Source organism: Callionymus lyra, chromosome 10 (genome assembly GCF_982586985.1).
Source record: "Callionymus lyra chromosome 10, fCalLyr1.hap1.1, whole genome shotgun sequence".
NCBI classification, from domain to species: Eukaryota; Metazoa; Chordata; class Actinopteri; order Syngnathiformes; family Callionymidae; genus Callionymus; species Callionymus lyra.
The window spans coordinates 28,926,102-28,940,176 of record NC_141827.1 but is presented as its reverse complement, the minus strand read 5'-3'; the positions used below and the strand labels follow the sequence as shown (position 1 = coordinate 28,940,176).

General features: G+C 38.7%; 1 protein-coding gene across 1 annotated transcript in view; it reads right to left on the bottom strand.

Moving 5' to 3' along the window:
* ca16b (carbonic anhydrase XVI b) overlaps positions 1-14,075 on the bottom strand; it is a 149,480-nt gene that overhangs the window by 67,792 nt on the left and 67,613 nt on the right. The window contains exons 3-4 of the mRNA XM_087801891.1: positions 9,318-9,497; positions 4,979-5,127 (exon numbers count right to left, since the gene is read on the bottom strand). Of these exons, the coding sequence (XP_087658017.1) occupies positions 4,979-5,127; positions 9,318-9,497 (329 nt within the window). The remainder of the gene's footprint in view (positions 1-4,978; positions 5,128-9,317; positions 9,498-14,075) is intronic.

Genomic DNA, 14,075 nt, shown 5'->3' with positions numbered 1-14,075 from the left:
GCCTATAAAACACATTCAGGAGGGCGAGCAAAGAAGTTCCATTCTCAAGCTGTGATTTGTAATATCCATGTATAATTAATCCAACTCCTGTGACAACCCAATATATTATTTGAAAAGATCTCCCTACAGTACCCTGGAGGAGAAAAACATCTAGACCTTCATTTTTCATTTCGCTCTTTGAGGGAACAGGTGGTCCATCCATCGATTTCCCTACTTCACTCTCACAAAAAAAAAAAAGGAAAAAAAGGGCTGCGCTTAGATTAATGTCAAGATCTGGAGCCAGAAGCCGAGAAGCCTTTTGGTTGTATTAGAGCAGCAGTGCACTCGCCTTCCTCTGTGCATATTTACAAATTTGTGTTTAAGCTCAAAGGCAGGTCTATACTGTCTTTTTTTCACTTCGCCATCTGTAGGAGAGGCCACTTTCCAAAGGCCCACAGCTGTGTGTGTTGTGTGTGTGTGTGTGTGAGTCATTCTGGAAACAGAGCTAATTGGACATCAGGTTGAAGAAAAAAAACTGTCTTGGCTCAGCGGACATAAACAAACCTAAAGCTAAACCTTCAAGGTCAAGCAGAATCTGTACACAGGACCAGCACATATGCAAAACCAGCTCTCAGCCTGAGTAACAGATGACAGAGAACATCAATCACGCGGTCATAAGCATGTGGGGTCCCCGCCGCACATGCTGCTGCATGAAACATGAAGGCTGATTTACTCCAGCTTCGCAGGTGCTAAAACATGAGCAAACCCATTGCTCATACTCGTGATTTATCAGGAGAGCGCAAGATTGGTTTAGCGTTCTTCAAAGGTGCAACTATTGGACGCCCCGGTATGTGTGGTGCAAAGATTTGGCTTCTCTGGTAGACTTTTTTTTTTCTTTTAGCAATTTTCAAAGTGGGTTCCATAAGTTGCCATGACGTTGATTAATGACATTTTATTCTTTATTAAGTTCTGTTTTTCATTTACACAGCTAGCATACTTGAATATCATGTACCGTATTTTCCACACTATAAGGTGCACCGGATTATAAGGCTCAAGTGCAATGACTGGCCTATTTAAGAACTGTTTTCATAAATAGGGCACATAGAATAAAAGATACAGTCAAACGTTTGACTGGGATTGCTTTATGAATATATATATATAATATAAAGCTGTGCTAAAGGGAATGTCAACAAACCAGTCAGATAAAGTCAAACTTTATTAAGCGTTCTGAAAACTCCATTCACTCCCATGATAACGATGTTCAAATGATGTTTAAAAGGCTTCAAGCAGCAGCTCGTGAGACTGGTGTTGTGAGCAGACAGTGAAGTTGAGCGCGTGTATGACAGCTAGAATGCGTGTGTATGACATGTTGAACGCACATGTATGACTGGTTGAGCGCGCAGCAAGACACACGCTTAAACCGGTGGCAGTAATATCACGCCATAGACGTCCGCCATGATGTGACGTGGGTCGTAAATCCCAACCCGTGATGACGCAATGACGTAATCCCGCCAACGGCGTGTCGGCTCAGTTGGCGCGGAGTCATGAAAGTGTTTGTAAACAAGTCACCCTCCAGGTTGTTCATATATAAAGCACTCCGGATTTGAGGTGCACTATTGTTTTTAGAGAAGATTAAAGGCTTTTAAGTGTGCCTTATAGTGCGGGAAATACGGTACATGAGGTGCATTTCAATTCAGTTGGTTCGATTATTACTGTTTGAAAGGGACCAGATTTGACTCTTCAAGATGCCGGTTTTGGTCATTAATACGTTTATTTTTGGAGTTATAGACAAATGTATGTTCATGTAAAGGTAGTGACTGGAGCTCAGATGTCTTCGTCTTCATCCAAAAGACACTTAAACCATCCCAATAGCTCAATCCCAATGAATTGTTCTTAAAAAGCTAAAACAGGTTGGTATTTGAAGCTTGTTTTAGCGGAAGCTAAAAGGCTAAGATGCTAAACAAAAACCTCCAAATACCTCCATACTGCTCGTCAGTAACGTCCCTCTTGTATTGAAGCCTCGACGTGAGGAATTGTTCCAGAAAGAATTGCTCCAAGTTTAGGTCAGGAGCGACATTTACCCAGATTGTTTCCTGTCTTGGTGTCTTTTTGGACTAAGCCGAAGACAACTGAGCTCCATTTGCAACATATATTTAGTGAGAAGATGGTGAGTAAAAAATTAGTAAAGATAAATGAATTTTGGGGTTCCATCACTTAAACCTTTTTCCAGTGAGGCCATTTTATTTTTGCTCTTTTCATCTGAAGGTCACTACATGAAAATAATAGCCACGTTAAAAGTGCAAAAAAAAATGGTGCAAAAAAAGGTCACTTTTAGAGTGTTACACTGAACCAATTGTTTGCCTTGTTTCATATAATAATACCAAAATAATAACGAAGATAATAATCATAATGAATTCGGATGATGTTATGAAATTCAACTCCGAAAAAAACTTTTCGTTTGACTCAGATCTTAACAATTCTATTTCTGTTAATCATTCGCTATAGTTGTAACACAGTTTTCCAAACTTTTTGCGATTCATGCAAACCCTCTGTTTAGATTCAGTTTTCAAAGAGTGTTTTGATTACAGTTCATTTCTCTTCATTAGAGCCGGACCATCAAAAGCCCTACAATGTTCCCTATACTGTTCAGTCGATGTTTCGAGCCCCGCTGAAAATGAATTGGTGAGTGTAAAGAAATAAATCTAATTATATGGCCTCACCAGATCAAAAGGATTGACTTCTGAGAACGATTCAAAGAGAGGGAACCAGAAAACCAGCACTGTTTGTACTTTAGAGCTACATTGGCTCCAATTATTGGTCATTTGACCGACACCCATCTGACTTCAGCTTCCTGGGCTGTGGAATGAAAGAGTGAAATATGAAAGAAAGTGGACCGCTCTGCTTGGTATCTTCGCATTAGCAGACAAACATAAATGATATACTCAAGTAAACTACATATGACATATGATTAAACTATGAAATAAAACCGATTTTTAAACAAATTCCTATTTGGGAATATCATTTTTTGCAACCGTTTTTTTTTTTTTTTTAAATGTCTTTCCATAATATAATTGTATATGAAATATGTAATTTAATACCCTCCATTAAGCTGCTTTCTAGTCATTGTTATTTATATTTTTATACAATACGATTTTTACTTTGTATTTATTTAACATATCTCTTCAAGATTTCATCCTGTTTAAATGTCTTTAGATTTTCATTATGGTAATCTTTATTTTGACTTTTATTTGCCTGGTATGATCCGGTCAATTTAGAAGTCAAAACACTATTTTACAGACATTTAGATGCTTTTAACTCCGTTAACGGAAAAGTTTAATCCGGCGATCTTTAGAACAGTGATGCACTTTTACAGTCATGCACTTTTATTTGACGGCTGACTGCTTCAATAAAAAGTTGATGGGAAGCCCTTATGACAAAGAATTTAGTGAATTGGTTTTCTACAGGAATGTTCCGATCAGACCTGGACTTTCACAAACGTCGTTCAAAGGGCCGTCTAGTGTCAGTAAAGTTGTAAACGCACTTTCATTAACGCGATTAAATACCCACATTTCACCAGAATTATGTAAATAAGGGAACTGATCTGTTGCAAAACTCAATAGCGTCCATTTTAATGTAGCGACTGGAGCGGAGTTGTCTTCGTCTTTGTTCAAAAAGACACTTAAAAACATTAAAATACCAACATACTGCTCGTCTGTAACATCCCTCTTGTATCTCAAATATCGCTTCCAGTGTACTGTCTACACAGGAAGTGCTCGCGATATTTACCTGGAGAACTTCCTGTGTGTGTAGGACGTTGGCCTAGCAGCTAGCCTAGCAGCTAGCCTAGCAGCGTCCACTAAAAGCAACCTTAAAATACTAACTTGTTTAGGTTTTTCCGGAACTATTTTTTTATGCCGAGGCTTTAATAAAAGAAGGACGTTAAAGACGAGCAGTACGGAGGTATGTGGATGTTTTTAAGTGTCTTTTTGGACGAAGACAACTGAGCTCTAGTCGCTACATTAAAATGAACAAACATTTTTGTCTATAACTCTAAAAAGGAACGGATTACTCTGAAAATAATACCAACCCTTAGTTGACAAGAGGGTGAGTAGGAAACAAGTGAATTTTAAATTTTGGGTGAACCATATCATTGTTTTGTAGCGAGGGAGTGTTGCAGGAACTTGTCATCTAACTTTGTTACTTTAAAAATCAACTTATCGGTAAAGTAACTAAGTTACTTTTCATGTCAGTCATCAATGACTTTCTCATAGTGACTGTGGCAATGCTTTTTAGTGTTCAGAGATCAAATATGTACGACTTTCACTGATATCTATTAAAATCATTATGAAATGAAAGCTTAAATGTTTGTACATCTAAAGTCTCAACAACACAAATATATCATAAAGTCTTTAAAAAAAAAAAAAAAGGGTTCGCTGCTTCAATGGATCATAACATCTGAGCAAAGTCAGTTTAAGAAGTAATCAGGCAGAACAATGCGTTTTTCCAAAATAACCTTTAAGTCAAAGCGTGGAGCCACAAAACTCCCGTGACACAGCAATGGACCGCTGCCCAATTCCATCCGCCGTCAACCTCTCTGTCCTCGGGCACAAATGCAGCTGTGAAAGGGGGGAACTGGAGCAGCTGTGCTCCATAAAACCCAAGTCACGATGTTTAAAGTTCCAGTGAATCACTGCAATCCTGAGTCATTACCTTCAACCCTCCTGTTCCACGGGAGTCAAGTTAGGAAAACTATTAGTTCGAAGTAAGTTTTTTGCTAACAAAAGCTTCACGGAACGGAACATTTAACAATGTCTTTGTTCCCACGAATGAATGCTTCGGAAAAAAAAAAAAAGTTCTTTCAATTTCCCTCTTATGTGCGTCTCCAACAAAGTTTTCAAAGTTTAACTCTGATTTCTTGATGAAATATTGAAGTTTTTGAACCGTCTTCGTGGAGACTCATCGCTCAGACTCTTGCACTCGTCGGCGGCGGATGATTTACCTCGACAGGGAACCTCCTGCCGTTGATGCTGTGCTCCGACCCGGCCGTGACGCTGCTCTGGCCCCAGTGGAACTCCATCTTGTCCGCCTTGAAGCGTCCGGGCAGCCCCGCGCCGCGGACAAAGTAGTCGTTCTTCAAGAAAACGGCGACTGAAGATCCAAAGAGGAAAAACGTTAAGAGATACACACAAGTGAAACACGATTGATCTCATCAACAAGGCAAGATAAAAGGGAGTCTAGAGCAGCCGATTTACGATCCCTGGATTCTTTTATTTATGGATGAATACAATAAACCGATGTAGCAGCTGCTCTTTGTCTTTCCCTTTTATTTGACGCGCCTGTAATTTGTTGGCAGTATTTACTCACGTTAAAAGGCAGGAATTGCCATCATTCATACATTTTAATCAGGTTTAATACCTCATAACATATAGAGATATATAAATGGGATTTGACAAGGAGCGATAAAACAATTCCACCCGAACGTCGGATCGTTTACGAACTTGTTTTACGCTCTTATTTATGTCTTAGTCATTAGGCTTTTAAAACATCGACTTGAATTCATAAGAAGACATCGCAACCTGCAGTGGGACCACCTCATGAGCTCCAACACATTTCTGGCATCAACGCCTGATGAAAAAGATGATAAAATATCACTATGAGATGGGAAGTGGTCGGCCATTTCGTCATTAATTTAGAGAAAATAAACGTTGATTTTGAGCAACTCGGGGGTCATTCACAGAGAAGCTCATTTATTGAATGATCCGACTATTAGTTATACAAATTTGATTCAAACCATTGGCTCGTATAACCCTTAATATGATAAGAGCTTCGTCCGCGATTCCCGACTTTGACCGGCGGACCATTAATGACAGACATTATGTCTCGTCATGGACCATATATAATTATGTGTTCGTTGAAGTCCTCCTAGTGTCGTGCCTGGGTAAGCAAAGTAGAGACGCTTTAATCCATTTAACGGTTAGCAGGGAGGAAGCTAATGCTAGCCTCGACTACTGTGTTCATGTGTAGACATGAAGTCGATTCAGGTATCTAAAATAAAGGTAACACTAAAAATAATTGATCATTTTACTATTGAAATTAACCAGTTAAAAATTCTAATAAATGATACTTTAATAATAAAAGTGAAAAAAATAACAAGTTACTTGAATGCATATTGTTGTTGTAAAAGGTGACAGAATGTAGATGGAGAAATAATAATGCAAGGAAGGTTTATTATCTATCTCGTTCCAGTAAAATTACAATAGTGAATTAATAAATAAAATATTCTGTGTACAATTTCATTAGAACTTATTCATTTTATCATAACTATAACCAGTATACTTATTTATATTTTTATTTGTCATTTACATTTGTCTTTTTGTGTATATAAAGGTTTTAAAGACTTTACTTAAACACTGTGAACATAATAACCACTAATCAACAGCTTTTCCCCATCGGAATTTATAAGGATTTATATTTATTTGTCTGTAAATATTGGTGTTAAAATATTATTAAAAACATAGAATGGAACTTCTAGAACTAAAAAAAACAACTAGGGAATTAATAAAGATTAAGATAAATACATGTTTGACATTTAAAAGAAAATACAAATATAAAATTAAATTGAAAATCTTATGAAGATCTATCTGTCATTAATCTTTCATTGTGCATCAAAACAATGGGTTATATTTAATATACATAACCAAAAGGATATAATAAATTATCCGATTTTATCAAATAAATAGTCAAAATAGTTTTTGTATGAACTTCCTTTTTGCAAAAAATATTTTATCGAATTCCAAAATAAGTGTATTAATTAAAAGAGATTGTGATGCATAAATGTGGGTGATTAGAATGAAAATACAAATAAAAAATAAAAAACTCGCTTTTATCCAAGACAAGGGATTATATTTAATATTTTTTACATAATCTGAGATTATACTGACCCATGTTACGAGATAAGATTGTTTTTTATAAAAGCATTTTATCATTATAAAAAAATATATACAGTATATCTACTGAATTTTTATAAGCTTTTGATCGCGGAAGTAAATTAATTTCAAAATGCATTCCATGCGTTTTTTCCCTGTCTGGGAATTTACGATTAAATCTACTTGTGGCCCACAAACAAAGGAGAAGAATGAAAGGTATATCCAAGATGGCATCAACCTAATGAAACAGGTGAGCCATGAGCTTTGCAGCACAGATGACAAATAAGTGAAAACAAGGGATTATTGGTTGTTGTGAGGAATGGCGAGGGGACCGGAGGAAGAAAACAGGGTGTGATAAGGGGTTTAGCAGCAACCCTCCCCAAGGCAAGATAAAGCCTGCTGGAAGTATTAACATGCCAAAGCTGCTAAAGCTGAAGGAGAACAAAGCCTTCGATGCAGATTTTCCGGATGGAAATGAGCAGGTCAAAGTGACTATCAGCCGGCGAGATCAGCCGCATCAGCACAATGGTGGTATTCATTTACTTAAAATGCATATAAACATTTACAAAGATGCTGATAAATCCACGCTGCCTCTGAAGTGGTGTAATCCGGCGTGCAACACGAGTAAAGTCAGGAGAAAGTGGGATGCGAGCCGGCCCTGGGAGTTTCATTAGGGATGCAGCGTTGGGTGTGTTTGAACCCTCCAACAGCTGAGCAGGAATTAGAAGCTAAGCCAAAAAGACCTTGAATCACAGCCTGTGAGAGAGGGGGAGTGCGTGTGAAAGTAAATCCTTGATCAATGCAGACGTCTCTGGGGCCATCTGATTTGCCACGAATTTGGTTTTGAGAGTTGTTTGAATTTTTTTTTTTTACAGAGGAATGTTTCGTCGGAGCAAAAGGATGGATGACAGGCGGCCAATCAGCTCGCTTCCCGGGCGGCCACGGGAGGATTGTGAAATCGAGTGCAATGAACTTTTAAAGATCTCCGGTCTTAATTAAAATGTTGACTTTCAGTCCAAAGTGAGTCCTTGTGAGCGTCCACTGTACGTCACAATTAAAGTCAGCGAGACGGAGTGAACATGTTCAGTGCTGCGGAGACTGCAACACCTCGGATGTTGAGCTGAAACTTCCTCCGCGGAGAGAAGTTCTTTCACCTCAAGATTATTTCAAAGTACCCACGGACATGTCTTTGTTTTTTGTAATAACACTAAATCATATCTTCATATGCTTCATTTCATTTACTGACCAGAAATCCCATCAATAAAAAATAAAAAAAATTCACACAATATATTGTCAATCGATGGCCTTGGTTTTCACAGAAGTAAATCTAACACAAGTTTGAGAAGAAAAAAAAACATGATAAACTAGAGAACAAATGTTATTCTTTCTGCATGAATAAAACACTTGGATAACAAAATGGATAGCAATTCCTGATTTTTAAAAAAATGTTCATAGCCATGATTAAACACACTTCTACTGTGAAAAGTATAGAAACTACTGATGAAGCTTCATGAAGCCTCTTCGTCAGTAATCAGTAGGGGGCGATCTTGGCTTAGAAATTGTGGTGAGGTTTCAACGTAACGGTTTCTGAAAGCTCAAGATAATACAAGAAAGAGTGCCATCTAGTGGTCTCCAATTTCTAAATACCATGCTTCATGAAGCATCATCGGAACATCACTAGTTAACACCCGGTTTTTTTTCATCTAAACAATTTGTGTTTGGTCTCGGTCCTCCTTATTAGTTGACATTAACTTCTACTGCAAATAGTTGAAACTACTGATGAAGCTTTGTGATGCCTCTTCGTCAGTGTACAGTAGGTGCTGATCTAAGCTGATCTTAGAAATTATGGCGAGGTTTCGAACAAATGGTTGGTGAAAGTTAAAGAAAATAAAAGGAACAGTGCCATCTAGTAGTCTCTATTAAATATGGTCGATGCTTCATGAAGCATCATCAGCAAACCACTAGTTAAAACGCATTTGTGTTTCTTCTTGGTCCTTCTAATTGGTTGACATGAACTTAGCATGGTCTCTAAATCCAGATTTTTGGAGCTCAACAATAAAAATAAGGAGACCAGAGGCCAGATGGGTCAGCCATCTTTCAGTTCCTGGTGGATTTACACGTTTCAGTCATTTCAAAAAATGTTACCGTTTCATCTTAGTTTTAAAAGAAAACACATAAGTTACAACAAACAATCGTAATTATTCATTTTGAAGCCCATTAGTGCTTTTCCTTTCTGCCTACCGAGTTTGTTGTACAAGTTCTACAATGCAAATCCCATTTGCTGTCCATACTCTATGCTGAATAAATTATCCGGGAATATAGATAAAGAGAGTGGAAATATACCAAGAGTGGTTTTCTGGCCAGTTCAGAACACACTTGGAAGAGGAGATGGTCGTAATGTTTTGAACAGACCTGTTTTTCCAGTGTTCTTCATGGTGGTCTGATTAGACGACTGAGTGTGGAACATGTCAAGCACCAGCTCCTGGTACTCATCCAAGACCAAAGCCTGTTCATCCGCGATGTCCACTGGCGATTGGTTCTTCGCCGCGCACTCTTGGTACAAAGCTGACCAGCCTCGAGGTCCGTGGCTTCCTGCGGAAACAAAAGTGTCAACAGCTTATTAGAGCCGTTGAGTTACTCCCTTTCGAAAATCCTCTTCTGGCTTGGGGAGGCAAAATTACAGACACAGTATTCAGCGGTGGCGGCAGAGATGTTTCAATATGCCCTTTACGGAAATTGAGAAAAAAAATAGAAGATTGTTTTATGTTCTGCTGCGTTGTCATCTGAACAACAGTTGGTGGAGCACGATACAAATGTACCATCTGGTTACAAGGCCATTCCCGGTGTCTATATATGATTTACGAATTCTAATAAAGCTCATTACGGTAGCGGCGCAATTACTGGAGAAGGGTTTGACAAAGAGCCTAATGCCAAAGAGGCTATTCAACAGGAACCCTTCCTCTTAAACAATTTTTATTCCGTCGATGCTACAAACTCACTTCCTGCTCAATCCCTATCCAGTGTCTGCTCTTTTTAATCCTCTAGTCCCCTACAGTTGCGCTTCTACAAAAGAATAATCCACGACCGACAGGGGTCCCCTTGATCCCTTCTCGGGCACAATGGGCCAATGAAACAACAAAAGCCAAGGGATCAGGGGAACAAGGAAGCATGCATGGATTTCAAGTTTTCTCTGTTACACAATATTCATGATTTCATTCCCTGGAGGCACTTTTGCCGCGGGCTTATGGAGATTCCTCTTAGCAAAATAACAGGGAATTCGTCCTTGTTTGGGGCGGTGCTTTGCCCGCTCGGGACATTGTCCTCAAGCAACTCACGGCATGAGTCAGATTACTTTGGACGCATCTGATGTTTTATCAATATTAACCCTCGACGTGCACGACATGATTGACTTCAAAAGTAAGCAGGATTAAAGTCACCAATCTGTGTTCAAATCTCTGATCACCGACTATAGCGAAAGCGGCAAAACTTTGAATACAAGCAGAGATTTTGGGACGTTTTTTTGGTGATGTTAATCACCAGTTGTTTTTTTTTCAAACCTTGATTTCTTTATAGGCAGATTTGACGATTGCACCCTCGTGTTTAAAGAAGGGAAACCTAATTTGCTTGAAGGGAAACAAATTTGTTTCACCTCAACCCGGAGATAACATGGAGGTTAACAACAATTTGGGAGTGAAAATGGAAAGTTTAGTAAAGAAAAAAAAAGGGTGAAATTTGCCACCATTTTTAACCAACAAGGACAAAGTATTTACACAAACAATTACTTTGACGTATAATTACTAAATTAAGGTCAGTGGCAGCCACGGCTCAACCGTTTATGCCGTTACGTGCTCATGTGTTCGAACCCCATGGGAAGCATTTCAAAATCATACAAGGTTGTATTTCACCATCAGTTGCCTCGTTCCGTGACCTCCAGCATCGTAAGAGTGATTCCTGCGGACATCTAATGGGCATCAAAGATGCTTTACAATAAATATCCCACATCCAACACCATTTGTCAGAGTGAGCGGAGACTACCTTTCCTGACCTGGGTTTGAACCCTGGAAAATTGAATCTGCAACAAGAGCTTGCTAGTACGACGTCGAATGGACTTGGATATGATATTGTGTACTATTCTTTTTATAACATTCATGTGTAAATGGAGGAAACTACTTTCCTTTTCAAGCTACTACCTCACTTGCTGTAACAACAATTATATGTTTTATTTGGGAGGAATAAAAGGTCTTCACATTAGAGGGCTTTTCAGACAAAACACAAGACTCCTGCTACTTTGTACCTCCTTAACAAAGAGGGCAACATGGGCTTCAAACTACAAAAAGAAGTAAGGGTAGGAGAAATAAAAAGACCAAAATGAGAACAATTCTCGTTCCCCAGTGAGCAATTTCAGTTGCAATTTTCTGGCTTTACTTCTCTCAACCCTTGAGTGGATTGTGGAAAAGCACAAAAACATCTTTTTGAAGATATGAATAGAGGAAAAACGGATGTGTGAAGTAGGGCATAGACATACACTTATCGTGTTCAAGATCATAGATTATTTATATTTTGGATTACAATTGTCAAAATACTTGTACGCTCCTCAGTACAAGAGGCTTGAAAGAAGACCGTCATCAAGGCATATTGGTCTCCATCTCATTATTCATCTGAGGTTTGGTTGTGGCGAAGAAGTCTAAATCACAGACCTAGATTATCTCCTCCTGAGAAACCTTCTCTTCTGGCAAGAAAACCGAACCGTTCCAAGGGATTAAAACCATCTCTTAAAACGGTTTAAGATGAGCCTAAGGGACTCCCCACAGCTGAACAAGACTATCTTATGAGGTAGGCTTCCAGGATGCATACTAACAAGAAGACTTTGATATACTCCGTTCTATACCAAGCATCTCCCAGAGTACGCTTATCACAAGTCATCGTGATTTATTAATCAGCAAGGGTAGGTAGTAGGTGGCAGAAGATTTTGTTTAGAGCATTAAATAATAATACTTTAATCAAATACATTTATGTATCAATCAATTCAATATGAAGACCTGGTGAATAGGGAAGGAGTTCTACATGTGGATTTTATCTTTTTTTTTAAATCCTATATATTTTTTTCTCTTTAAGAAACCACCCTTCTTTTCACCCTTCTTTGTAGTCTTGTTTTCTTCGGTGTTCCCACATTCCATCGCTTCCCAAGCTGGTGAATTTTTCACCGTGTAGGTGTCAGTCTAATAATAACAGAGGAAATCCCAAAATACCGCTTCAAGTTCCCACATATGAACGGGGTTCTGTCAATTGACGGCAGCCCACCCCACCACCCCCTTCACTAGCAGAGAACCCCCAAGATTACCGGAAGCAATCTGATGCGCAAGTTTAACTCCCAAGCTTTTGTTACACATTAAGACAAAAAAATATATAATAAATTTAATCCATTTTCCTTGATGTCAAAGTAACAAAACAACATTTGCGATTTTAATAATGCATTCTGATGTGGCCAGGAGGGAGACGACTTTCATCTTGTGTTAAGTCAAACAGGCACATGCTCCTCTCATCGAGGCGCTCTGAGCTCCAGGCTTCATCCCATTAACCTTGGGATAAACAGCCAGCCCCGTGCTACCATGGTAATGCTGACAGAATGGTGATTGCCTTGTCATTTCCGTTTTTGTCCCCGTGAAAGAAAGCATCCACGCAGTAAGCTGCCTGGCAGACCTCCCAGAGCTGGCACAACACGTCAAAAATGTACACACCGAACAGTGCATATGTCGGAGTATCACAGACGACAGACGACACCGTATTTTAGGCAGATACAGGACTGGAGCACGACTGCGTATCGAGAAACAGACGCTGTAATGGGATCAATCACAGTAAATGTAGGAGCATGAACCATTACGGTAGTTAATTTTAATATACTGGCAATAACACAGACACAGAGGTACATGGGGGGGAAAGCACTTAGCGGTATGTAATAGGTAGGGAGATCAATGTCCTGGGGAGGGAGTAAATAACAGGAGCGCATCAGTTGGGAAAACTGAAAAAAAAAAAAACCTTTGATTTGATCATGTAGAAACACGCCAGCTCCCCAGCCTCAATGATCCATGGATTTCTGTATAAATAATGCAAGTAACATGAAGTTGCCTGTGAGATGATTTATTTTCTGATCCAAGTTGTTTAAAAAAAAAAAAAGTCCAAACTACAGCAAAACAAAATACCTTTGAGACATCATGCAATGAGGAACTACTGTAGCTATCGTGTCCATTAGCTTTGCTAGTGAGCTATGAATACAAATATACTCGTATCCAAGAGATGTTGGAGAATTTGGATTGAATGACCTTTATCTGTGCTTTTCCACTACACAGTTCCAGCCCTAATTCTGAGTTTGGGGGCAGGACTGGAGTAAAAGTATCATGATGTTCTGTTCTATGTTAGTCTTTGTATCCTTTGTCTTTGTTATTTTTCTTTGATCTATGTTCTTTATCTTTAGACTTAGATTGTATCATCTTGTTCTTTCTCTTTATTTCTCTTTGTTCTTTTATTTTGATTTATTTTTTATGAAAAATTGTTTTATCTGCTGTGGCTAATTTGGAAAACAAACAAAAAAATCCTGATGGAGAGCTCCTGATGCATCAATAAAGTTCTACCTACCTACCTACCTACCTAATGGAATAGTAAGTAAATAAGTGAGTAATAGTTATTTTTAAAGTGCCTTTCTAGACCAGGGACACAAAGAGCTTTAACAATATTAACAATACACAGTTCAAATAAATAATTTAAAAGGCCAAGAAACATAAGAAAAACACAGTAGTCCCAGAAAATCAGGGAAAAAAACAAATAAAAATGTCTTCAGATGTTTCTCGAAGGGGTCAGTAGATCCATCAAACACAGAGAGAGAGGAAGATCGTTCCAAAGCATAGGAGCAACAGCCTGGAAGGATTTCTCTCCTCTGGTCCTGAAGCGTATCCAGGAACCATCAGTAGATTTTGATCCACAGACCTAAGAGCCCGAGTTGGGGTGTAAGGCTGGATCAGATCAGTGATGTAAGGAGGAGCCAGAATTTTAAAAATCGATCCTGAAAGAAACTGACAGCCAGTGAAGAGCTTTAAGGATCTGAGAAATGTAAGTTCTTCTACTAGAGCAGACTTCTGCTTACTCTTCAGTGACATCACTCTCTGATGGCCAACA